Source organism: Manis javanica, chromosome 17 (genome assembly GCF_040802235.1).
Source record: "Manis javanica isolate MJ-LG chromosome 17, MJ_LKY, whole genome shotgun sequence".
Classification (NCBI taxonomy): Eukaryota; Metazoa; Chordata; class Mammalia; order Pholidota; family Manidae; genus Manis; species Manis javanica.
This window is the reverse complement of record NC_133172.1, coordinates 119,061-143,831: the sequence shown is the minus strand read 5'-3', so window position 1 is coordinate 143,831 and position 24,771 is coordinate 119,061. Positions and strand designations below refer to the sequence as shown.

Here is a 24,771-nt window from a genome sequence, read left to right as displayed (position 1 = left end):
GACTGACGAGAATTAGGCTTGAGATGGATTAATGATTGTACATTGAGCATTGACCCCCCTATACTGAATTTTATTGTTGTTAACAACCATTTGATCAATAAATATGAGAGATGCCCTCTCAAAAAAAAAAATAATAATAATAATAATAAATCAGTAAGTAAAGCACTTTCATGAGTTCTGTGAGATGTTCTAGTAAATAAATGAATGGGGGGGACATGGGGTGTGGAAACGCTGAATCTGTAATCTGCCAGGCAGAAAAGTGGGTGCCTTGGGACCCCATTTGGGGCTGGCATCTGAAGTGTAGGATCTGAAAAATCAAAAGTTAGCATAAGTACAGCCATTTTAAGGCTTAAATACCACCCCCTAACCTAGAAGAAAGAAAATCATTAGAATCTTGAAAAACAAGTTAGTCAGCCTGTGTCGATTGTAGTGACCTTTAGTTAGCAACTGTAAATCAGTTAATCATACATGCCTAGCTTATCTTGCTAGAACCACCCTAGACATTCCGAAGGTGATCTCATCTAACCAGACCCCAGGATGTGGTGCCAGCAAAAGATTTATGAGCCTATAGAAAAAAACCCTCTATTGTGATTATGGAAAATTTTACCCCTTTTCAAAATGCTATAAAACCTTCTGGCTTTGTGTGCTCTGGGTCCTCGTTGAGACCCACTGCGTCGGGCTAACTTGGACCCCTGCTAGCTGGTTCCTGAATAAATTCCTCTTGCTTGTTGCATCAAGAGACGCCTTTCGTGAGTGATTTGGGGCGGCGTCCTCCTCAGGGAGAATCCAACAGAAGCAGAGGCATTCTTGAGGAACTGAGCCCTATACCCATGGGGTCTGCGTCCACGCTGGGTAGATTGTGTCAGAACTGAACTGTTGGACAGCCAGTGGTATTAGAGAACTGGAGAACTAGCTTTCTTGAACGAAAAAAGTCTCGAGAGAATACCCATGCACAGCCACCAACAAATACCTACATACTACAATACCACTTTATAGCAAAAAATTTAATACAGGTGTTAGAGTAGGTAGATAGACATAATGAGGGAAGAGGACTTTAGCAGGATGTTGTACACACATACAGCTGGTTGTTTACATGCTGGAACTCCCAGAAGACTCCACCTGTTCCCTTTGCAACCTATTCCCACTTAGTCAATATTCATCACCTTTGACATAGAAAAGCTCCTTACTGTATCCTTGGCGAGACTTACCCTCGGGACAACTCCCAACCAAGTACTTTCTCTTTCCTTAAACTCTTATTTTCCAAAAAAATAAAACTCAGTCTTTTTTGTGTCTGTCCTTGAATTCTTTCTTGTGACAAGACCAAGAATATGTTACTGGTAACACAGGAATATATACACAAGAGGAAACAAAGACCTAGCTAACACATTAGAAGACTCTACAGAACCAAATGTCAAGTTATATGACCTCTGGGCTCAAATATTGAGTTTATGAGTTACTGTTTCAAAGACTTTATTTCAAGAAATTGGTTTCTGAATTCCCATAGTTTAGAAAATGAATAACTATATAAAATATCTTTAAGTGTTCTACACTAGATCACAAAGTATGACACATTTCCCTTCTTTAATGATTCTAGGGTTCTTACGTCTTATGCCCACTGCAATTTCTGGCCATCTGTCTATGAACAAAGACAGTCAGTCTATCTGTCAGGACAAGCCATTCAGACTTCTGCGGAATGAGGTGACCTTTTGCCAGGAGGAGGACCCAGCTGGGAATACATGGCATCTCCAAGCCTTACCTGGGCAGGCTGGACACCTGAGGTATGGTCAGTACTACCAGCTTCCCACCCCCACCCCTGGCCCACTGGACCTCAGTAGCTGCAGGCTGTACACCTCCACGGTCGGCAGCTTCTTACTGAGCTACAGGGTCAGTGACAGACTATGGTGCTGGTCAGACAGCAGCTCAAGGGATCCCTGATGGCCATCCCCTATGGGGGATCCTGACACTGAAGGCCACATCAGCAGGCAGCCACAGGGACAGCAGAACCAGTGTAAGGGCCATGGTCACCAGTCGCAGCTGGGGGGGGGGGGCATACAGGGGCTGAGCTGGGACCAAAGCAGCACCATCAGGCTGAGAAGCACACTGCAGGCGAGTCCCCAGAAGCCACAGCAGAGCCAGAGCCACCACCACAGGCCATTCGCGACCCAAGGCCCATGGAACCTGCTCCCTCTTCAGAGGTGTCCACGGAATGCTCACCCCTGTCCAGGGCTGTCTTGGCCTGGTCTCTGCCCCCGTGCCCCATAGGGCAACCCATCAACCCCGCCCCCTGGCTGTGGCCCAGAGCTGTTGGCAGTGGTGTTCCTGTCACCAGGACTCTGCTCCCAGCCTGTCTTAACCCATCTGTTTGTCTCTTCTGCCTGTCGCCACCCACCGTGTGCCAGGCCCTCGGGAAACAGGCAGAAATCCCTTCTCTCAGGGAACTGACCTTTTGGTCAGAACGAATGCGAAATTTCAGGACAGCAAGGCAAATCTGGCTGCAAGCACTGCCACTCTGCACACCTTGCTGGGAGGTTCTCCTGTGGCAACCACCTCAAGGGCAGGGAGATGGGGCTCGGTGGGACTGAGCCCCTGGCCTGTTGCCAGGTACACAGCAGATGCTCAATAAATACTTGAAGAAACACGTGCAGTGGCCGAATTCAAACCCCGCTGTGACCACCCCCCAGTGTGCTGCTCTCTGGCATAAGCAGGGACCACGCTTGGGGTTCAGGAGGCTGAACTGTGCCTGGAAGGTGAGTGGGGCAGTCTATGGTGTTGGACCCAGAAAGCCTTACTTAGGCCCTCCCATCTGGGAGGCAGACACAGGGAGGAGGTCAGAGGGGTGCCACCACAGGCCCAGGAGGTCAGCGTAGGGCATAACTCTCTAGGCTGCACTCCCTTCAATTCCTTAAAGCAGAGGGCCCAGGCCAGGGCCACCAACTGCCTGGAATGGGGAAGAGTAGCCACTCTCTGGGATGGCGGCAGAACTGATGCAGGATCAGGGGACACTGGCTAGATATTGGTGGTCAACCACCCAGCAGGCAGCCAAAGGTACCTGACGACTGCTTTACAACAACCCCTACCCCCATATGCCACCTGGACCTCCAAAACGTGGCTGTCAGTGGGTGGACATCACAGGTTCTCTGGACTACCTCCACCCCGTATACCGCAACTCCCACTCTTCACATTAGCCCCTCTAGTCACAATATGCCTGACGTGGCACTCTTGACTCTCAGATCTTGGTCCCACCACGTTACAGCCTCTGTGTCAGTACCCCACCGACAATATTTCTGCTGCTTGACCTCCTGGGGATAGAGGAATTAACACATTGTCACTATGTGCAACAAAACCGCTATAAACGTAAAGGGTTACTCCGAAGTATGTACGAGCAGAGGACGCGTGATATTCAGCCTCGGGAGGGATTCCTGATAGGCAGGGAAGGGCCGGGCTGTAACTTGAGGTCTCAGGGCTTTCTGAAGTTCTGCTGGCCCTGAGGCAGGGGTGGGGCCAGTCTCCCTCCCCAGTGCAACCTCTGACGATGCCCCCGAAGGAGGCCTAGCTCGGGGCCGCCGCACGGGCCTCTCACCGGTGTGGATCCTCTGGTGGTGGAAGAGGGCGGGGCGCTCACGGAAGCCCCGGCCGCACTGAGTGCACACAAACGGTTTCTCGCCCGTGTGGATGCGGCGGTGGCTGAGCAACACAGCGCCCTTGGCGAAGGCCTTGCCGCAGTCCCCGCAGCGGAAAGGCCGCTCACCCGTGTGCAGCAACTGGTGCTGCGTGAGGTTGGAGCTGTGGCTGAAGGCGCGGCCGCACTGCGTGCAGGCAAAAGGTTTCTCACCTCGGTGCACACGCAGATGCTGGAAAAGCGACGAACCCTGGCTGAAGGCCGCCCCGCAGAGCGCACAGGTATACGGCTTCTCGCCCGTGTGAGTGCGCTCGTGCTGGATCAGGTGCGAGTTGCGGCAGAAACGGCGGCCACACTGCGCACAGGCATAGGGCCGCCCGCCAGCGTGGATCTTGCGGTGCTGGCTGAGGTTGGAGCCGTGGCTGAAGGCCTTGCCACACTCGCCGCAGCGGAAGGACTTCTCGGCCGTGTGGATGCGCTGGTGCCGCACCAGCGAGGAGCTGTGCCGGAAAGCCTTGCCGCAGGCCGGGCACGCGTACGGCGTCTCGCCGCTGTGGATGCGCTGGTGCTGCGTCAGGTGTGAGGTCTGGCTGAAGGCCTTGCCGCACTGCGGGCATTCATACGGCCGCTCCCCGGTGTGGGTGCGCAGGTGCTTGAGGAGGTCGGAGCTCTTGACGAACACTTTGCTGCACGCCCTGCATTCGAAAGGTTTCTCCCCCGGGAGGAGGCCGGGGCCCGCACGCAGAGCTTCGCCCAGCTCGTCCCAGGTCGGGGACTCCTGGCCGGCGGGCAGTCTCTGAGGCTCGTGCCAAGCCTCAGCCTCCCCTCGTTCCCCGCCAACACGACCGGCCAGGAGGTCTGGGACACCCAAGAAGGCTCTCCCAGAGGCCTCCCGCACACATGGCTTGTGCCGCTCGGGCGTCCTCCGCTGCTTCCCTGGCGCCAGGCGGCCTATGAGGGTCTTCTCCCTGGGCGGGCCGCTCTCGGAAGCCCTCAGTGGGGCGGTCAGCCGCAGGCTAACGCCGGCCTCCCCGCTGCCCGGGCCCAGCAGGAGTCTTTCCCAATAGATCACAGACACCCCTGTGGGTTTTCTCTCCCGAGACGGGGAGGTGCCCCGCCGACCCTCCAGGCTTTTCCCACGTTCACAGGCACCAGTGACGGAGAGGACCCTAGTAGGTGCCATAGGGGGGCTATCCCAGAAGGCCCCTGGCAAACCTGGTTCTCCAGAAACATCTCTGTCCTCTGCCAGAAGCTGGGAACCTGTAGGCACAGAAACGGGGATGATGCCTGGGTCACCCTGGCCAGGGCACGTCGAGTTGGCGGGCAAGGGTGCGGAAGCCGGGTAGGAAAGCAGAGGGGCCAGACACCCTTCCTGCATGTGGCTTGCACCTGTCTCGGGGTTGCGGGGACTCTCCAGCCTGCTTCTGCTGCTTACCCTGGTGGCCGCTCGGCGCTACGGATCTTACTCAGGGACTGTTTGCCGACAGGCCCTCTCACCTGGCCTGGTCGGGACCAGGAGCGCCCCGGTCAGGGCTGGGTCCCCAGTGCCTGGAATGGGCCTGGCTGTCTCAAGTACTCAAGAAACGATGAGCACGTGAACAAATGAAGAAAGGAACGGCCCCACAGATGGCCCGGGGGGTACCCTTGGAGCCCCCGTTTCTAGGGCAGGCAAGGCCAGAGCCTCCAGGAGGGCTGATGAAGGAAGAACAGAAGCGAGCTGGGTGGGAGGCAGGAGAGGAGCATGTGTGCCAGAAGGGCAGGGAAAGGGGAACAGAAGCTTGGCCACAGACGGCCCCCAAGTTCACGCACCCCAGGCCCCCACTCACCAGGACAGGGCTTCCTCTGGGCATTCCTGGCCGGGGCCACATCTGTCCCACCGAGAACCCAGGGCTCCTCGCCACGCTCGAGCTGGATGACCACACGGGGTCGGGAGGCAGAGAGTCCTGTGAGAGGACCAGCAAGTGAGGGGGCCGGCCCCAGCTCGGGACGACCCACCGCCCCAGAGGATGGTGGAAGTCAGGGTTTCACGGGACTTAGACGGTGTCATCTATGAAGCCAAGAAAACCCCAAGGTCATGCCACGAGGCAGGACTCACAGGAACAGCTCAACGGTCCTTGTGGGGGGAACCGTGTTGGCAGTGCACCAGAGGAAGGGAACCGAGCCCGGGAACAGAGGCGCCACAGCTGGACGGGAACGTTCCGTTGGCGGGTGCAGGGCTGCCCATGGCCGCCAGGAGATTAGGCGTTAGTGCTGGTGGCCCAGCCTGACGACAGCTGAGCTTTCCCTGGAGGACCCAGGGCCTTACCCAGCGAGGTCACTAGTGAGAAGTTCTCCAGCATCACGTGGCGGTACAAGGCCCTCTGGGCTGTGTCCAGGAGTCCCCACTCCTCCGGGGAGAAGTACACGGCCACGTCCTCAAACGCCATCAGGCCCTACAACAGCAAGGGCAAGGGAAGACGGACACGACCTAAGTCACAGCTGTGCGACCCGGGGCTCACCAGCCTGTCCCAGGGGCTACCTCCCTCGGGGCTCTGCAGATGGGACTTCCTCACCTGTCTGGGCGCCCCTCTCCACCATCCCAGTCTGGGCCCCAGATGCCTCCTCGACCTCTCCGCTGGCCACTCCACGCAAGGCAGCCAGAGAACGCTCGCCCCAGGGGCAGCCCCAGGCGTCCACTCGTGATCCAGCCTTTGCACAAGGTGACCCTCCCCAGACATGCCCTTCCTGCTCATGCAATATGCAACCGCACGTGTCCCAGCTGCGGGACCACGCCGGGCGTGCCCATCCCTGTAAGGTGCCTCCCCCCCCACCCCTGTGGAACTTAGGCCTGACATTTCAAGGCTGCTCCTCCCGCCTGAAGGACTGCCTGATCCCCTCGTCACCCCAGGTGTGGACCCAAGGATCTGGTGGGCACACAGGAAGCCAGTTGCCGCCTCCCTCCATAGCCACGCTCCCTCCATTTGCTTCTCACTTGGCTGCACCCTCCCTTCCCTCAGCCACCTGCCAGACTTCCCCTCAAGGCCCCAGGGACTGCCAGCCACTCTTCATCTCCCTGGAGCCCTAACTGCCCGTCCCCGGCTGAGTCTGTGAGATCCCCTCTTCCTGAGGTTCCTGAGGCCCGGCCTCGGCTCAGGACACCAGGACTCTGTCCTCCAACATCTGCAACTCTAGGTCCACGTGATGCCTCCGCTATGGGACTTCCTGACTTTTCCCTGGAACGTGCTTCCCTCCAAATTCCTGTTTTTTTTCTACCGCAGTTCCATTCTTATGGGTGCTGAGGCCGAATAACTTGCGAAGTTCTTCACTCAGGACACTCGCTCACACCCCCGCGCCTGATGTATCAGCCAATCTACCCAGAATCCAACCGCTTTGCCCATTTCCGCCGCCCCAATGTGGTCCAGCTGCCATCATCGCCCCACCAGGACCGTGGCAGTAAATCGCGTCCGCCCTACACACCGCCAACCACCTCTGCGTCCGTTCTCCGCTCAGCAAGTGGCGCGATTCTTTTAAAAACCCTAACTCGAGGCACGGCCAGCCTCTGTTCAAAACCGTCCCTGGCTCCCGGCGTCCTCGGGATAAAGCCCGAACTCCGCGGCTTGCTTGCCATTTCAGGCACACCCAATCTTCTCCCTCTCCCGGAGCTCCACGACAGGGCGTTCAGTTCCGGAAGCACCTAGGCTCAGTCTCCCCTCACAGTTTTTTTAAGTGCGGCACCGTCCCTCCCCTCGGAACTTCCTTCCACACCTCGCCCCTCTGGCTTCCAGAAGCGGGGATCCCACACGTGCACGCCCCACTGGTCTGGCAACAGGGGCCTACGACGAACCGAGAGAGGAAGACACGTCGTCCAGGTGAAGTCCCTCCCTCAGTCAGGGCCCGGGTCCGGGGACGCGGGACCCGGGCGGGTGGGGCTCTGGGGCTCCCTCCACCCACCTGCGCTGGGTCTGTCAGCACCGCCTCCATCGGGCCCTGCACCTGGGACGGCGCAGATGCGGGCGGACGAGCCAGGCGCCCCGGCTCCCGTCTTCAGTCTCCCCGTACGGTAAGGGCGCAGACGCCCGGGGCGCCGCCTCAGGGGACGCCCGGAGAGCACGTGGCTCGGGGCACCGCCCGCACCACACCCGGAGAAACCGAGGCTGGCGGGCGGGGCGCGGCCGTCGGCCCGCGGTTACGGGACGCGCGCGAGGCGGGCTCTGCCCGCACCTTCCTCGCTGCCCTCGCCTCGGGTCTCCAGAACCTCCTGGAAAACCGGCCCCGACGCGGCGCGCTGCAGTCCCCAAGAGCGGGGTAGCCCAACGACCGGCAGCAAAGTGACAGTCCCACACGCCGGAAGCTCAGTCCCCACAAACCCACATTGGCCCAATGCGCGCGGTGGGCTCACGCGCACCGCCTTCTGGGAAGCGTAGTTCCCGCCGACTTCCCCTGAAAAGGGTTGACATCCGTGACCAGAAAATGTTGGCATCGGTTTTGCAGCCCGTACACGAAGAACTGGAAGCCTTACTTTCTCTTGAACCTGAAGTGTTGGGGGATTTTCGTTTTCAATCTTGCTCAAGTGTCCTTTCAAATGCTCCGGTATAGTCATTGAGTTCAATTGTTCTGGTGGCCTTCCACCCTTTACTCTGCTTTTTTCCATGCACTAACCTCAGAGTATAACGTATTTACAAGTAGGTCAGCTAGGATAGGCGTGGTAAGTTTATGGCATGGAAGCCTGAATGACACAGGAAGAGGGCTTAAAATCTGCCACAGATTCACCTTTCTTTTGTTTGCATGTTGGCATAATAGACCAGTGACTATGCGCACAGTAGACACTAGAGATGGCTTATACAAAGTTCAGTTGCTACTTTTCGAACCCCTCCTGATCATAGTCACCAAATGATGCACAGAGGTGAAAGCGCTGACCGGAGCGACCAGCCTCCGAGAAGTCACCAGGTGGAGCTGGCATGCGGGTCTCTGGACCGAAGATCGTCTTCCTCCCATCCCGCTCCTCCCCGTACGCTCGATCCTACAGCTCCGCGCTTGCGTCGCCTCCTGCGGCTGCAGTATTTTCCGTTTCGTACTTCCAGCGCTTGACCTCCCGGGCGGCTTGTGTGGGCGCGTGGACAGAAGGTCGACGCCGTCCACGAGCGAGGCCCGCGGTGACTGGGGCGCGGCCGCGGGACTCCACTTCCCAGCGACCACGCGGTGATGCTTCGCCGTTGCCATCGATACCGGGAAGGCTCACGCCGCCAACGGCCGGCCGCAGCAGAAAGACGGCGGGAACTACGCTTCCCAGAAGGCGGTGCGCGTGAGCCCACCGCGCGCATTGGGCCAATGTGGGTTTGTGGGGACTGAGCTTCCGGCGTGTGGGACTGTCACTTTGCTGCCGGTCGTTGGGCTACCCCGCTCTTGGGGACTGCAGCGCGCCGCGTCGGGGCCGGTTTTCCAGGAGGTTCTGGAGACCCGAGGCGAGGGCAGCGAGGAAGGTGCGGGCAGAGCCCGCCTCGCGCGCGTCCCGTAACCGCGGGCCGACGGCCGCGCCCCGCCCGCCAGCCTCGGTTTCTCCGGGTGTGGTGCGGGCGGTGCCCCGAGCCACGTGCTCTCCGGGCGTCCCCTGAGGCGGCGCCCCGGGCGTCTGCGCCCTTACCGTACGGGGAGACTGAAGACGGGAGCCGGGGCGCCTGGCTCGTCCGCCCGCATCTGCGCCGTCCCAGGTGCAGGGCCCGATGGAGGCGGTGCTGACAGACCCAGCGCAGGTGGGTGGAGGGAGCCCCAGAGCCCCACCCGCCCGGGTCCCGCGTCCCCGGACCCGGGCCCTGACTGAGGGAGGGACTTCACCTGGACGACGTGTCTTCCTCTCTCGGTTCGTCGTAGGCCCCTGTTGCCAGACCAGTGGGGCGTGCACGTGTGGGATCCCCGCTTCTGGAAGCCAGAGGGGCGAGGTGTGGAAGGAAGTTCCGAGGGGAGGGACGGTGCCGCACTTAAAAAAACTGTGAGGGGAGACTGAGCCTAGGTGCTTCCGGAACTGAACGCCCTGTCGTGGAGCTCCGGGAGAGGGAGAAGATTGGGTGTGCCTGAAATGGCAAGCAAGCCGCGGAGTTCGGGCTTTATCCCGAGGACGCCGGGAGCCAGGGACGGTTTTGAACAGAGGCTGGCCGTGCCTCGAGTTAGGGTTTTTAAAAGAATCGCGCCACTTGCTGAGCGGAGAACGGACGCAGAGGTGGTTGGCGGTGTGTAGGGCGGACGCGATTTACTGCCACGGTCCTGGTGGGGCGATGATGGCAGCTGGACCACATTGGGGCGGCGGAAATGGGCAAAGCGGTTGGATTCTGGGTAGATTGGCTGATACATCAGGCGCGGGGGTGTGAGCGAGTGTCCTGAGTGAAGAACTTCGCAAGTTATTCGGCCTCAGCACCCATAAGAATGGAACTGCGGTAGAAAAAAAACAGGAATTTGGAGGGAAGCACGTTCCAGGGAAAAGTCAGGAAGTCCCATAGCGGAGGCATCACGTGGACCTAGAGTTGCAGATGTTGGAGGACAGAGTCCTGGTGTCCTGAGCCGAGGCCGGGCCTCAGGAACCTCAGGAAGAGGGGATCTCACAGACTCAGCCGGGGACGGGCAGTTAGGGCTCCAGGGAGATGAAGAGTGGCTGGCAGTCCCTGGGGCCTTGAGGGGAAGTCTGGCAGGTGGCTGAGGGAAGGGAGGGTGCAGCCAAGTGAGAAGCAAATGGAGGGAGCGTGGCTATGGAGGGAGGCGGCAACTGGCTTCCTGTGTGCCCACCAGATCCTTGGGTCCACACCTGGGGTGACGAGGGGATCAGGCAGTCCTTCAGGCGGGAGGAGCAGCCTTGAAATGTCAGGCCTAAGTTCCACAGGGGTGGGGGAGGAGGCACCTTACAGGGATGGGCACGCCCGGCGTGGTCCCGCAGCTGGGACACGTGCGGTTGCATATTGCATGAGCAGGAAGGGCATGTCTGGGGAGGGTCACCTTGTGCAAAGGCTGGATCACGAGTGGACGCCTGGGGCTGCCCCTGGGGCGAGCGTTCTCTTGCTGCCTTGCGTGGAGTGGCCAGCGGAGAGGTCGAGGAGGCATCTGGGGCCCAGACTGGGAGGGTGGAGGGGGGCGCCCAGACAGGTGAGGAAGTCCCATCTGCAGAGCCCCGAGGGAGGTAGCCCCTGGGACAGGCTGGTGAGCCCCGGGTCGCACAGCTGTGACTTAGGTCGTGTCCGTCTTCCCTTGCCCTTGCTGTTGTAGGGCCTGATGGCGTTTGAGGACGTGGCCGTGTACTTCTCCCCGGAGGAGTGGGGACTCCTGGACACAGCCCAGAGGGCCTTGTACCGCCACGTGATGCTGGAGAACTTCTCACTAGTGACCTCGCTGGGTAAGGCCCTGGGTCCTCCAGGGAAAGCTCAGCTGTCGTCAGGCTGGGCCACCAACACTAACGCCTAATCTCCTGGCGGCCATGGGCAGCCCTGCACCCGCCAACGGAACGTTCCCGTCCAGCTGTGGCGCCTCTGTTCCCGGGCTCGGTTCCCTTCCTCTGGTGCACTGCCAACACGGTTCCCCCCACAAGGACCGTTGAGCTGTTCCTGTGAGTCCTGCCTCGTGGCATGACCTTGGGGTTTTCTTGGCTTCATAGATGACACCGTCTAAGTCCCGTGAAACCCTGACTTCCACCATCCTCTGGGGCGGTGGGTCGTCCCGAGCTGGGGCCGGCCCCCTCACTTGCTGGTCCTCTCACAGGACTCTCTGCCTCCCGACCCCGTGTGGTCATCCAGCTCGAGCGTGGCGAGGAGCCCTGGGTTCTCGGTGGGACAGATGTGGCCCCGGCCAGGAATGCCCAGAGGAAGCCCTGTCCTGGTGAGTGGGGGCCTGGGGTGCGTGAACTTGGGGGCCGTCTGTGGCCAAGCTTCTGTTCCCCTTTCCCTGCCCTTCTGGCACACATGCTCCTCTCCTGCCTCCCACCCAGCTCGCTTCTGTTCTTCCTTCATCAGCCCTCCTGGAGGCTCTGGCCTTGCCTGCCCTAGAAACGGGGGCTCCAAGGGTACCCCCCGGGCCATCTGTGGGGCCGTTCCTTTCTTCATTTGTTCACGTGCTCATCGTTTCTTGAGTACTTGAGACAGCCAGGCCCATTCCAGGCACTGGGGACCCAGCCCTGACCGGGGCGCTCCTGGTCCCGACCAGGCCAGGTGAGAGGGCCTGTCGGCAAACAGTCCCTGAGTAAGATCCGTAGCGCCGAGCGGCCACCAGGGTAAGCAGCAGAAGCAGGCTGGAGAGTCCCCGCAACCCCGAGACAGGTGCAAGCCACATGCAGGAAGGGTGTCTGGCCCCTCTGCTTTCCTACCCGGCTTCCGCACCCTTGCCCACCAACTCGACGTGCCCTGGCCAGGGTGACCCAGGCATCATCCCCGTTTCTGTGCCTACAGGTTCCCAGCTTCTGGCAGAGGACAGAGATGTTTCTGGAGAACCAGGTTTGCCAGGGGCCTTCTGGGATAGCCCCCCTATGGCACCTACTAGGGTCCTCTCCGTCACTGGTGCCTGTGAACGTGGGAAAAGCCTGGAGGGTCGGCGGGGCACCTCCCCGTCTCGGGAGAGAAAACCCACAGGGGTGTCTGTGATCTATTGGGAAAGACTCCTGCTGGGCCCGGGCAGCGGGGAGGCCGGCGTTAGCCTGCGGCTGACCGCCCCACTGAGGGCTTCCGAGAGCGGCCCGCCCAGGGAGAAGACCCTCATAGGCCGCCTGGCGCCAGGGAAGCAGCGGAGGACGCCCGAGCGGCACAAGCCATGTGTGCGGGAGGCCTCTGGGAGAGCCTTCTTGGGTGTCCCGGACCTCCTGGCCGGTCGTGTTGGCGGGGAACGAGGGGAGGCTGAGGCTTGGCACGAGCCTCAGAGACTGCCCGCCGGCCAGGAGTCCCCGACCTGGGACGAGCTGGGCGAAGCTCTGCGTGCGGGCCCCGGCCTCCTCCCGGGGGAGAAACCTTTCGAATGCAGGGCGTGCAGCAAAGTGTTCGTCAAGAGCTCCGACCTCCTCAAGCACCTGCGCACCCACACCGGGGAGCGGCCGTATGAATGCCCGCAGTGCGGCAAGGCCTTCAGCCAGACCTCACACCTGACGCAGCACCAGCGCATCCACAGCGGCGAGACGCCGTACGCGTGCCCGGCCTGCGGCAAGGCTTTCCGGCACAGCTCCTCGCTGGTGCGGCACCAGCGCATCCACACGGCCGAGAAGTCCTTCCGCTGCGGCGAGTGTGGCAAGGCCTTCAGCCACGGCTCCAACCTCAGCCAGCACCGCAAGATCCACGCTGGCGGGCGGCCCTATGCCTGTGCGCAGTGTGGCCGCCGTTTCTGCCGCAACTCGCACCTGATCCAGCACGAGCGCACTCACACGGGCGAGAAGCCGTATACCTGTGCGCTCTGCGGGGCGGCCTTCAGCCAGGGTTCGTCGCTTTTCAAACACCAGCGCGTGCACACTGGGGAGAAGCCTTTTGCCTGCACGCAGTGCGGCCGCGCCTTCAGCCACAGCTCCAACCTCACGCAGCACCAGTTGCTGCACACGGGTGAGCGGCCTTTCCGCTGCGGGGACTGCGGCAAGGCCTTCGCCAAGGGTGCTGTGCTGCTCAGCCACCGCCGCATCCACACGGGCGAGAAACCGTTTGTGTGCACGCAGTGCGGCCGGGGCTTCCGTGAGCGCCCCGCCCTCTTCCACCACCAGAGGATCCACACCGGTGAGAGGCCCGTGCGGCGGCCCCGAGCTAGGCCTCCTTCGGGGGCATCGTCAGAGGTTGCACTGGGGAGGGAGACCGGCCCCACCCCTGTCTCAGGGCCAGCAGAAGTTCCCAAAGCATCCAAGGTGTAAGGTCACAGCCCCGCCCTTTCTTGCCTATCCTGAATCCCTCCCAAGGCTGAACATCACGTCTCCTCTGCAAATGGCCACTGCATAGTATCCTAGTATGTTTATAGCAGTTCCCATGCACATGGAGACAAGCTATGCTATTTTAGACACAGCTTATTCCTCGCAGGGCAAGCAGCCAAAATACTGGGTGTGGGGCCAAACCTAAAAGGTGGAACTTTGGTGGGATGGAGACCTGAAAGTCAACTAGTGCCACATCAGGTGTATTGTGACTCGTGGGGGCTAAGGTGAGGATTCAGAGTGTGGTATAGGGTGGAAGTGGTCCAGAGAACCTGTTATGTCCACTCAGAAACTGGCTGTGGTGATACTCAGGATAGTTCCCCCAGGGCTCGGGTTACGGGGCCTTCCTCAGAGCAGGCCCAGTGGAAAGGTGGTCATGTAAGGTCAATGGATGGTGTAGGGCAAGTGACTGGGCACTGAGCCTCAGTTTCCTCCTATAGGAAAATCAAGAAAAAGAAGGAAAAAGATTGGGTCTACGTAGAGTATTTGCTCTACTCTGACAGGCAGGGCATTGATAATGGCTAACATGCCAACTGCAGGCCCCTGTTCAGAGAACCACAAATTTCCTCCTAACAGCACTATAAGGTGGCTGCTGTGGGCTGGTATCCCTACTTTTGTGATGAGGAAACTGAGGCACAGAGAGGGGGTGTGAGTTGTGTACAGCATAAGTATAATTTAAGCCCAGGCCACTGGCCCAGCATCCAGACAGCTCACCACTCCACGCCCATGCTCTATCTGCAGCTCTATCTGAGGGCCAGCCAGGCATGGTCTGGCTTCCTGCACATGGTAAAGCCAGTGGAGGTGGATGAGGGGGGTGGAGATTCTTGCAGGGAGACAAGGCTCAAGAATGGTAGCTCTCCAGCTGTACTCACTTGTTCGTGTTCTCATCCAGGCCTCAACCTTGGCCTTGTCCTATTGCCACCAAAGCATTGCCAGGATCCTTTATATCCCCACTGCCCTGATGAGGTGACCTTAGTAACAGTTTCAGAAGAGATAAGATGGGGCTGTTTGTTTTTGCTGGGTTCCTTGGCCATGTGCCCACGAGGAAAGGCTGAGGCTTAGCACGAGCCTCAGAGACTGCCCGCTGGCCAGGAGTCCCCGACCTGGGACGAGCTGGGCGAAGCCCTCCATGTGGGCCCTGGCCTCCTCCCGGGGAAGAAACCTTTCGAATGCAGGACGTGCAGCAAAGTGTTCATCAAGAGCTCCGACCTCCTCAAGCACCTGCGCACCCACACTGGGGAGCGGCCGTATGAATGCCCGCAGTAGGGCAAGGCCTTCAGCCAGACCTCACACCTGACGCAGCACCAGCGCATCCACAGCGGCGAGACGCCATGTGAGTTGTGTACAGCATAGTATAATTTGAGTATATGATGCTTCGATTGGAAGGAGCACTTGCTGTTACCTAAGGCTGTGTGTGGTGCCCTGCTGCGATATGCGCCCCCAGCCCCCACACCATGATAGCCTACATGGTGGGAACACCTTGGCAGACTGGTGGGGTGGGGGCCCAGTTTGCTTCCTGTGGCCCTCAGCTAACCAAGACACATAACAACCTCAGGCCTCACCCCCAGGGAAATTACTGGTGTTTTTACTAGGTAGAAGAAAAAGAGCGAAAGTTACAAATTTGAATGGATGTATATTGTAAATTCTTGCATCCCACTGTCTTCACCTCCCCTACCAGCTTCCAGGTCATGGTTAAAAAGGTTTTAACAACAGAGTCCAGGGAAGGTCCATGATAAAGATGACTTTAAAAACGTGAAAAGTAACAGCATGATTCCCATTTCACCCTAGCACATGGCATCAGGGTATGCTGTCATCACAAAGCTGTGGGGATTTGGCTGCAACCCTGAAGTACCTTTGAGAGGCCACAGGGAAGAGACGAAGCCTGTCTGTGGCCTATGGAGGGCCTGGGACACCTGTGTCTCAACAGCCAGAAGTGGGTTGGGGGGAAGCCAGGAGAACTGGGCAGGGTAGGCTGCCCCAAGCAGCAGCTCTACTAGGAGATTAATTTTTTATGGACCCCAGGAAGGGAGTCTTGAGTTAGGGGCCACAAGTTCTGACCCAAAAGATTGACCCTAGTGGGTGCCCCAATCCCATCATCAAGACCTCATAGGCAACTGCCATACACAGCACAGACATGATGTCCTCCATTCTTGACTTGCCAGCAGTGCCAGACCTATCTTCTGCCCCTGGGACCCCACAAGTTCTGCAAAGGAGAGACACTGGGGTGGGGAGTGGAGTCTTGCAGGACTTGGCTCCCCATGACCTTTCAAGGGTAGGTACTCTAAGCCAGGCCTCCTGATAACCTTGTGGACCCCTGAGCTATTGTCTGCCCCTCATGGACTCATCCTTTCTCATGCTCTGGTCTATTTGGCATTGCCCCCATCTAACCCAAATTGACCTCCATGAGAGAGGCTTGAGCAGGTCACGCCAATCTCAGTCCGCATAGCTGTGAAACAGTCACATCCCTTCTCTGACTGACAGAAGGCTCTTCTGGGGAACCGGTGGGATTCAGTAGCAAAGGCATCGGTTGAATAGCAAGTAGATACCCCAAGAGTCACATGCAATGTCTGCACCTTGGACAAAAGCTCCTGGAGCAGTTTCACCCTAATCCCTCCTGGCCCCTCAAGGTGGGCCTGATGCCCTGTTCTGTCTCTTCATCAGCCTCATCCCCACTTCATTGAGCTCCTTCACACCTGTGGGCTTAGCCCCTGCTATCCCTCAGTCCCTCTGCTCTCTTACAGGAACAACCATAAGTACCCTTCTTGCCCTTGTTTTGGCCCCTAAGTTGTCCTCCCCTCGAATCTCTTCGTCATGTTGGACCCTGTTGTGTCAGGCTGGCCTCTGCTAATAACCCTGAGTAGGTGGTGCCTGTAAAAGCGTCCTTGGGCTTTCTGAGTCAAGATGGAGGACTGAATATATGCATCTCACTTGGTTCAGAAATTCACTGAACCACAGAGAAGTGTTTAAAACAAACCCACAGGTAGGTGGTAAAAGGGGCCGATAGCAATAGCATCATGTAGCTAGAAGCAGATGGAGATGGAGGAGCAGTCACTCAGCCAAGTACTGAGTTGGCAACACGGGAAGTGGTGGGAGGTCCCACCAGGTTTATGCTGCAGACCTCCAGAAAGCTTGAAAACCAGCAGCCCCCTGAGAGGGGAGACCTAAAACAAAGACTGCTAGGGGAGAGCTAGCTACTGGAGAAGCTATCAGAGCACCAGCTCTTTCTGCACACGGTGAATGAGTCGTTTATGATGAAGCTTACAGCTTCCAATCAGTTTAAGACCACTACCCTTTATAGAGAGCTGGCAGCCAGGGATTCCTAGACATGGGAGAAAAAAAAAAAAGGCAGATGCAATTCAGGATTGAAATAAGTCATGGTTTGGCTGCTTGAGGTGTGGAAGCAAAACAGACCTCATCTCACAGATTTTAAAAACAGGTACATTGCCTCTTGAGATAAATGAAATATCACCCTCTTACTAGTTATGTCCCCCAAATAAAGGTTAAGCACGTCCCATAAGAATGGACAAAAACCTTCATCCCTCACTTTGCAGAAGTGATTTCTGAATATACATCTGAAACTGGGTGTAAATCACGGGACAGTTTCCTCATCAGTAAGAGGGTGCCCTTCCGGCTCCCCCATTGTCTTCGTGTCCCCTTATGTCTGTAAGGAGCTCGTGAAGAACCGCAGCACCCTCCTCCCTGGAGATGCTCGCCGGTATGTCGGAGAAAGGCCGCGGACCACCTGGTGACCCCGCTTCCTCCGGGGACCACCTGGAGGTGAATCTCCGCAGAACTAACCAGGCCGCCACTTCCGGCCTCCCGGGAAGGCAAGGCGGCGCTCCGGCCATGGCCTCGAAAGCAGCCCGAGGTGGGCGTAGGTGCTTACAGTGGTTCCCAAAGAGACCGCTGCACGACCATAAAGAAGCCTCAATAGCGATAGGGGAGGGACCTAGGTGGAGTATCAGCTGTGATTGGTTACGAGGCCACGCTTCTCTCCGCCCCTCGCCCAGTTTGCCAATAGGAACCCGCTTCCGTTGTGCGCGTGCGCGACATTGTAATGTACCGTCCATCTCCGCAGTTGGCAACTCCTAAGGCTCGGAGGCAAAGGAGCGGCCGCCGTTGAGGGAGGGAGAACCCCCAAACTCTGCGATTACTTCAGCTTCCTCTAGGAGGAACGGAGTGCCTCTCAGTCGTAAGAAGCTTCTGAAAGTGAGCGTCCGCTGGCAGAGGCCGCGCCTGGTCTTGCTTGCTGAGGCTCGTGGGAAACGTAGTCCAAAGGGAGGGGGAGGCGGTGCCTTCGGAGCAGGCGCGTGATTGGCTAGAGCGGTGTCTGCGAGCATGGTCTAGAGGGACGGATCGATGCGTCCTGCGAGAGACTGGCGGGAAGGCGCCGTGCCGTTGACCGGAAGTGGCCTTCTGGCAGCGGCGTCGCTGCTTGTTGGGGTGAACGCGGACCTGGCTGCGGTGGGAGCGGCCGGCCAGGGCTCCCGGCGCTGCGGAGTCCCCGCCTACCTCCCGTCCTGCCCTGCGCGCCCCGCCTCCGAGCCTTTGCCCGGGCTTTCTCCTACCCCGACCGTGGTTCCCCTGCTGTCCCTCCCTTCTCTTTTTGGGAGGACTCCGGGGGTCAGACCTGTCTAGCGGGTCTGGCAGGCCCCTGGGTGTGCGTATTGCACTCTAGACTCTCTTTTAGGGCAGGGACCCAGTTGACGCCCAACACTCCACACAACTCGTGGTTCTGTTTTGCTTGGCTTTTGCTTTTCTCACGCACGGTCCAGATGGTGTGTCATCCACGATTCGCTGTGGTCAGTGAATGCGACGTCTCGAAGTCCTCATCAGCCCCTGCCTCGACCCGAGACGCAGGCGTGCCCTGTCGCTGTAGCTAGCCCCTCAGAGTGACCCACTTCTGGCAACATGTCTGATATTTTGGGAACAGACGTGCCCTGCCATAGCCCAGCCTGGCCCCACATCCTATTGCTGCTCCTTCCCACCCTCATGGCTACCGCTCATCTGGATTAGCCCACCGCTTTCCTGGCTGCCTGTCCCTCTGCCTCCTGCCAGACTCCTCAGCTCCTTCCTCTGCTGGGCACTTGGGTGGCTCCTCAGCCTAACCCTAGAAGCTTATGACTCCCGTTGCCTATCTCTCCATCATCTTCCAACAATCCCATTGTACCCAAGTATGTGCAGTTTTCTGGAAGCTCCTTTGGACAAACTGCCTCCAAGCATTTCTCGCAGGGCTTTTTTTTTGCTCTCAGTTCCCACGAGCATCCAGCTCCTGTGACCCCTCCCTCCATGAAGCTTTCCCAGCCTCATGCATCCCTATGCCAGGGACCTCTCTGGCCAGGGCTCAGCCTGTCTGCATATGTCTGTCATCCTCTAGCCCTAATCTCTTGTCCAGCACCATAACTCCTTCTTTTCTGCAGGACCCTCTTGGTGATTCCAGGAAGACTGCCAGCACAATGCCATCCCCACTGGGTCCCCCACGTCTGCCCTCCGTGGTCTCCACAGCCACCCTGGAGGAGCCCGAGGCAGCTCGCCTGCGCTTCCGGGGGTTCTGCTATCAGGAGGTGGCAGGTCCCCGTGAGGCCCTAGCCCAGCTTCAAGAGCTGTGCCGAGGCTGGCTACGGCCCGAGGTGCGCTCCAAGGAGCAGATGCTGGAGCTGCTGGTGCTGGAGCAGTTCCTGGGCGCGCTGCCCCCTGAGATCCAGGCCTGGGTGCGGGAGCAGAGGCCAGGCAGCCCTGAGGAGGCAGCAGCCCTGGTTGAGGACCTGCAGCAGGACCCTGGGCAGCTGCTGGGCTGGGTGAGTGTGACTGAAATGGGCCGCTTGAAGGGACAGAGTGAGACTAGAATTTTCATAGCTTGCCTCTTCCCCTCAGATTACAGCCCACGTTCTGAAGCGAATGGTGCTCCCGGCAGCTCAGAAGATGGACGAGTCCTTGGGGAGCCCCCACTCTGTAGGAACAGTGGAGCCCCTCAGGGAAGCCGCTGGGGAGAAGCCCCAGGAATCCCAGATGGAGGGGTCTGCCCAGATCAGCTGCAGTGTAAAGGAGGATCCTGATGCGGATAAGCAGATGGGTGAGAGCGGGGGCGATGCTTGAGCTGGGGAGCCCCTGGGGAGAGTGTGGACATGCCCTGCTGAGGGTAGGGGCCGAGGAGGGACTGCAGACCACAGAGGTGGGAGGCAGGAGGAGAGGGGGCTGGCTGCCTGCTTGTGACTGGCACACACAGTGGCCTCCTGCCTGCTGGCAGAGGAGGGCCAGGGCCAAACCACCAACAGCAGCTCACCTGCTCTGATCACACGAGTAGCCCTTATCCTCTCTGCCTCACTTCCTAGCACCCTCCAGCCCCCCAACTCCAGCCCAGTGCCATGAAGGGAACCCCAGATACCAGGAACGAGTCTCTGTGTCGTTCCAGCCACCCCGGATTCAGGTAAGCAGTGCCAGGGGGGACGTGAGGTCCCTTGTGAGAGGTGTGTCACTTGTAGCTACTGTCTGCCCTGCCAGTTCTCCAGCTTCTAGGCCAGTGACTCTTGTGAGCTTTGCTGCCCGGAAGTGGAGTTGGTATCAGGGTGCCCCCTGCAGGTCCTGGGGGAGTTACAGTTGAGAAGGATTTTGGCCTCAGACCATGGAATCAGATTTAGAGTGAGGGGAACTGGTTGGGGTTGGTTTCCTCACTTACAGAGAAGGTAGGGGTGTTGCAGTTCCCACCAGCCATGAGCTGGTACCTGGGGATCTGAATCCTTTGTTCAGTGGGGAAGGGACAAGATGACCAACCCTTGGCAGGAAAGCCTGAGTGCCACCACAGCAGTCTGGCCTCCCCAGCACACCTGAAGTCAGAATAAAGAAGCTCTTCCTGGGAAATGCCCACAGCCCCGTCTATCCTGGGGCTTTCCTCAAAGGTCAACAAGCCCTTAGTGGCCACTGGGCATGGAAGCTCAGCTGAGACTTCTGCTACTTGGAGTGCTTGGTTCTGGAGTGTGGGTAACAGGGTCATGTCCTCTCCCAGCAACTTTGTTCCTGAGCCATTCCACTCAGGAGCATCCCCAGCAGAAGAGCTGCTGAGATGTGGTTGGCAGCTGCAGGGACCCCCAGACTCTCTCCACAGCCTGAAGGCACAGTTGGAAGTGGGCAAGTGGGAAGCCCACACCTCCCAAGGCTTCCTCACCACCAACAAGCATCTTGGCTGTGGCCCAGTGTGACTGCTGCCACCTGGCCTCTGGCCCTGCTGAGGCTTGACTGTCAAGATTACTTTTTCCAACCCAGCAAAGCCCCAGTTGATAGGATGCTGGGAAGCAAGGAAGGCAAATCCCAGCAGCAGGCCCTGGTAAGGCCACAAGGGTCTTGCTGACACAACAAAACTGGGGGCTGAGCTCACCCTCTGGCAAACACGGGAGCCAGCCCACCACCCTGCCCGCGGAGGTCATCTGTGCCATGAGGTGCACGGTTACACCTCCCAGCTGGAGTCCTCCTGCCCTCTACCTCCCTACCGCCAGTCCCCATGCCCAGCGATGCTGATGTCCCTCAACAGCGCCCATGAGGAGAGTCTCTCACTCTTGTAACAAGAGTCTGGGCGAGAGGGCTGGCGTCTCCTCGGTCCTCTGGCTTTTTGCTGTTGGTTAGCACATGCTGTTCAAGGCAGGGGATGGGGCCAGTCACACATACCCCTGCCTTAGCTAACCCCAAAGCCCATCCAGGGGTTCTCAGCTTCAGTATCTCTGGCCAGAATATGGAGTGGGACAGCTGTAGGGGATGGGTGCCGGCAGCATTGGCCCAGTGAGAGGAGGACAGCTCCCTCCTGGCCCTGTGTTCCCAACACTCACCTCCATCTCAACTTCAGCCTAAGCCCAGCAGGCATAAGAGGTTTCGGTAACCAGCCTGTGCCTTCAGGTAATTAGTAAGGATGCAACACAGGCGCCCACAGTGATAGGCCATGTCCCTGCAGGAGGACTGGGGACTCCTGGACCCATCGCAGAAGGAACTGTACTGGGATACAATGCTGGAGAAGTACGGCAAGGTGGTCTCCCTGGGTGAGGACCTCCCCAGTCCCCCCATGTGCACTTCCCAGTTCCTGCCTGGTTCTTCCTCCTTCCCAAGGGGCACCCACCCTGTCCCTCATCGGTATGAGCCCCTCACCCAGCCCTGTGCCAGAACTGGCACCTGACAGTCCCACCTCCTACAGGATTGCCGTACCACCAGCTGGAGACAAGGGCCCAGTCAGAGCCAGGGATGCCAAGCGTGAGGCCAGAGGATGGAAGAAACCTCTGCTCAGGTGAGTACTTCTCAGTGTGATGTGAGCCCCCCACACACCTGGAGGGGGTGCAGCATCATGTGCACGAGGTGACCTGGGCCGGCCACCTCTTTCCCCAGGAGATGAGAGTGAAGAGCCACCCCGGGGCCCAGGGCTTGTCACCTGGGAGGGCCGGTCTGGGGCCACCCCACTGCCCCCGGTGCCAGCCAGTGTGGGGATGCGCCCAGGAGTGGCCCTGGAGCCCGGCACCCTGCGGAAGAAGCCCTACATGTGCGAGCAGTGCGGCCGCAGCTTCGACTGGAAGTCGGTGTTTGTCATCCACCATCGGACGCACGCAGATGCACGGGCCACTGGGGGTGTAGAGAAACTGGTGCAGGGGCCTCGGGAGCCCTGTGCCCTGCGCCACCCCAGGCGCACACCCCTGGGCCCGCGGAGCTATGCATGTGAGGAGTGCGGCCGCAGCTTTAGCTGGAAGTCGCAGCTGGTCATCCATCGCAAGAGCCACGCTGGCCAGCGGCGCCACTTTTGCAGCGACTGCGGCCGCAGCTTTGACTGGAAGTCCCAGCTGGTCATCCACAGGAAGAGCCACCGGCCGGCCCCGTGAACAGTCAGAGAGAGGCAGTCTCCCTTGGGGCCGTGGAGCCCTGCGGGCCTGGACAGTCTGTTCACCTCTGCTTCCAGCCTGTCCCTGCTGCTTGGCTTTGACCTGGCGGACTTGGAGGCAGCAGTTCCCAGGAGGGTCCCCGCCCCTGACTCAGTCTCCCAAAAAGTCGCCTGGGTGCAAGGAAATGAGCTCCCCCTGCCCCCGACGTGGTGTCCTCCCCTTCCCCTGCCGTTTCGGGGTGAGGCCTGGATTGGAATCCACTGCTGACTTGTGGCCAGTGACTTCCAAGCTCCCAGCTCCCCACCTGGGACATGGAGCATGCTGGTGACTCCCTACCCCTGGGACCCGGTGGGCCCAGATGGATGCTTACGAACTGCCCACCCTTCCTGAAGCAGATGGACCTAAGGTCTTGGTATGGAAGATGCAGCAAGCCCAGGAATGCATGGCCTGTTTCTGTTTGCAGGCCTTAGAAGGACAAATGGCTCTCCATCTTAGTTCTCGATGTTTAACAAATTCCACTTTTATAGTGGGGAAATTTCTGCGTAAGGATCCTGGTTTCTGCTAATCAGGAGATGAGCAACACCACTCCTGCCCAACAGCTGGAGCCACAGGGCAGCCATGTTCCCCCTGGCCTACCTTATTACTTAGCCACTCACATCACTCCCCAGCCTCATTGTCCTTTGAGCTCTTGGCACAAAGGGGACTTTGTTTTCAAGTGTGGATGGACAAGGGTGATCTCCAAGAAAGGGGGCCACAAATAGGTATCATTTAGGCCATCTGCCCCTACAGGTCAGGGCTACATCCCCACAGCCTACACAGCTGGCCAGTGGGTGACAAAGTAGGACAAAGGATCAGCTGCCTGCTATACCCCCAATCTGGATTCTTGGGCAGTTATTTGGGACTTTGGCCAGTGCACTGTATTAGTTTGATACTGTTGCTCTTAACAAACTTGGTGGCTTGAAACAACACATTTATTTTCTTATGACTTTGAAATGGGTCTCACTGGGCTAAAATCAAGGTGTTATTTTGGAACCAGGACTGGTTCCTCCTGCAAGCTCTGGAAGGGAATCCCTTTTTATTGCCTTTCCTAGTGTCTAGAAGCCACTACAGACCTTGTTTTGCAGCCCTTTTCCTCATCTTTAAAGCCAGCAATGAGGGGTCAAGTCTTTCTTATGCTGCTGTCTCTGGTTCTGATCCTCCTGTCTCCTTGTAAAGACCCTTAGGGTTGATTCAGGGCTCACCTAGTAATCTGCGATAATCTCCCTATCTCAGGATCCTTAATCACATCTTGTCCACATCCCCACCTGCACAGTTGACCCCATCTGCAAAATCCCTTTTGCGCATAATATATTCACAGTTCAGAGGATCAGGACAGGGATGTCTTTGGTTGACTTACTCAGCACCCTTCTCTGTCCCTTTACCATGAAAACTAGGGTCATTCTTATAGGGGATGGTTTCAGGAAGTGTACTCAAGGAAGGAGCCCTGTGCAGCCTGGGGCACATGCAGGAGCAGCAGGTGGGTGTTTGAAGGTGGCGGTGACCCTCTCACCTTGGGAGGGGAAGGGCTACCTGCAGGCAACACTTGTGCTGGGGATGGCGACATTGCTGCAGCTGAGGCTGGGAGGGGATGTCTCCACCTGGGGGAGGCGTGTCTTCCACATCCCTGGTCTTAGGATGACCTGCTAACTTGCGCTCCGTCCTAGGGAAGCAGAGCCAGGTTGGAGCTGGACCTGGGAGCGGTAGTCTGGTGGGCAATAACTGTGCTGGGGGCATGGAGGAAGAGGATGGAGTAGTGCCCATATACTCAAGCCAGGCCCAGGCCCCAGAAAGGAAAGCCAGGGTGTGGATGGCTGTGAGGGGGCCCAAGCACACAGGAAAGGTAAAGGGATGAAGGGAAGCACCGCACTGAGGGAGAGTTCGTGGGCAGTTTTTTAATAATATTTTTCATATTTAAAAGTAGTTTATGTTCACTTAGAAAAATTTTGATACAAGAGGAAAACAGGTAAGGAAAATAGCCCCTACTCCATTGTCTTCACAGCTGTATTTTTTCCAGATGTTCGCTCACAGGGATGTTTGCTTTATAAAGCTTTTTGTGAGGCTGCTGTAGGTTGTTCTATCACCCCTCATTCCCCTGTTATTAAAAATGCAACATGTGCTTTAATGCCATTTTCTGGTCAGCACTGTCATTTCTATCAAGTCCAGATAGTTCCTTGTTCTCCACCCATGGTATCCAGTTACACTTCCAATGTTACTCTGGTTACTACTTCCTTAGAGTATATCTCCCAAAGTAGGACTGGTGAGTTTTAGGGAGCATGGTATTTTTGTTTTTTTGCCTTAGATAAAAAATTACAGTTCTGGAGATCAGAAGTCAGACAGTCTTGCTAAACTGAAATCTAAGTGCTGGCAGGACTGCATTCCTT

General features: G+C 58.1%; 3 protein-coding genes across 22 annotated transcripts; 2 read left to right on the top strand and 1 right to left on the bottom strand.

Moving 5' to 3' along the window:
* Positions 1–985: 985 nt before the first annotated feature.
* On the bottom strand, positions 986–8,844 carry LOC140846936 (uncharacterized). 11 transcript variants are annotated; one of them, XM_073225303.1, is made up of 5 exons: positions 8,118–8,844; positions 5,925–6,051; positions 5,715–5,835; positions 5,446–5,562; positions 986–4,879 (listed from the first exon to the last, which is right to left on the bottom strand). In XM_073225303.1, the coding sequence occupies exon 5, from the start codon at positions 4,800–4,802 to the stop codon at positions 3,363–3,365; it is 1,440 nt and encodes a 479-aa protein (XP_073081404.1). In that variant the 5' UTR covers positions 4,803–4,879; positions 5,446–5,562; positions 5,715–5,835; positions 5,925–6,051; positions 8,118–8,844; the 3' UTR covers positions 986–3,362. The 11 variants fall into 11 exon arrangements, with proteins under 11 accessions (XP_073081404.1, XP_073081395.1, XP_073081397.1 ...); XM_073225294.1 differs by lacking the exons at positions 5,715–5,835; positions 8,118–8,844 and adding an exon at positions 6,172–6,603 and having other exon boundaries at positions 986–3,299; positions 3,581–4,879; XM_073225296.1 differs by lacking the exon at positions 5,715–5,835 and having other exon boundaries at positions 8,118–8,843.
* Positions 8,845–8,943: 99 nt separating this feature from the next.
* LOC140846937 (zinc finger protein 324B-like) lies at positions 8,944–13,448 on the top strand. 7 transcript variants are annotated; one of them, XM_073225330.1, is made up of 4 exons: positions 8,944–9,078; positions 10,847–10,973; positions 11,336–11,452; positions 12,019–13,448. In XM_073225330.1, the coding sequence occupies exons 2-4, from the start codon at positions 10,853–10,855 to the stop codon at positions 13,446–13,448; spliced, it is 1,668 nt and encodes a 555-aa protein (XP_073081431.1). In that variant the 5' UTR covers positions 8,944–9,078; positions 10,847–10,852. The 7 variants fall into 7 exon arrangements, with proteins under 7 accessions (XP_073081431.1, XP_073081426.1, XP_073081429.1 ...); XM_073225325.1 differs by having other exon boundaries at positions 8,958–9,348; XM_073225328.1 differs by lacking the exon at positions 8,944–9,078 and adding an exon at positions 9,328–9,455.
* A 1,250-nt stretch (positions 13,449–14,698) lies between these two features.
* On the top strand, positions 14,699–24,517 carry ZNF446 (zinc finger protein 446). 4 transcript variants are annotated; one of them, XM_017678131.3, is made up of 7 exons: positions 14,699–14,835; positions 18,923–19,300; positions 19,377–19,575; positions 19,835–19,929; positions 21,442–21,526; positions 21,679–21,768; positions 21,867–24,517. In XM_017678131.3, the coding sequence occupies exons 2-7, from the start codon at positions 18,959–18,961 to the stop codon at positions 22,349–22,351; spliced, it is 1,296 nt and encodes a 431-aa protein (XP_017533620.3). In that variant the 5' UTR covers positions 14,699–14,835; positions 18,923–18,958; the 3' UTR covers positions 22,352–24,517. The 4 variants fall into 4 exon arrangements, with proteins under 4 accessions (XP_017533620.3, XP_073081443.1, XP_036848913.2 ...); XM_073225342.1 differs by lacking the exon at positions 14,699–14,835 and adding an exon at positions 15,675–15,774; XM_036993018.2 differs by lacking the exon at positions 14,699–14,835 and adding an exon at positions 17,573–17,711.
* The last annotated feature ends 254 nt before the right edge of the window (positions 24,518–24,771 follow it).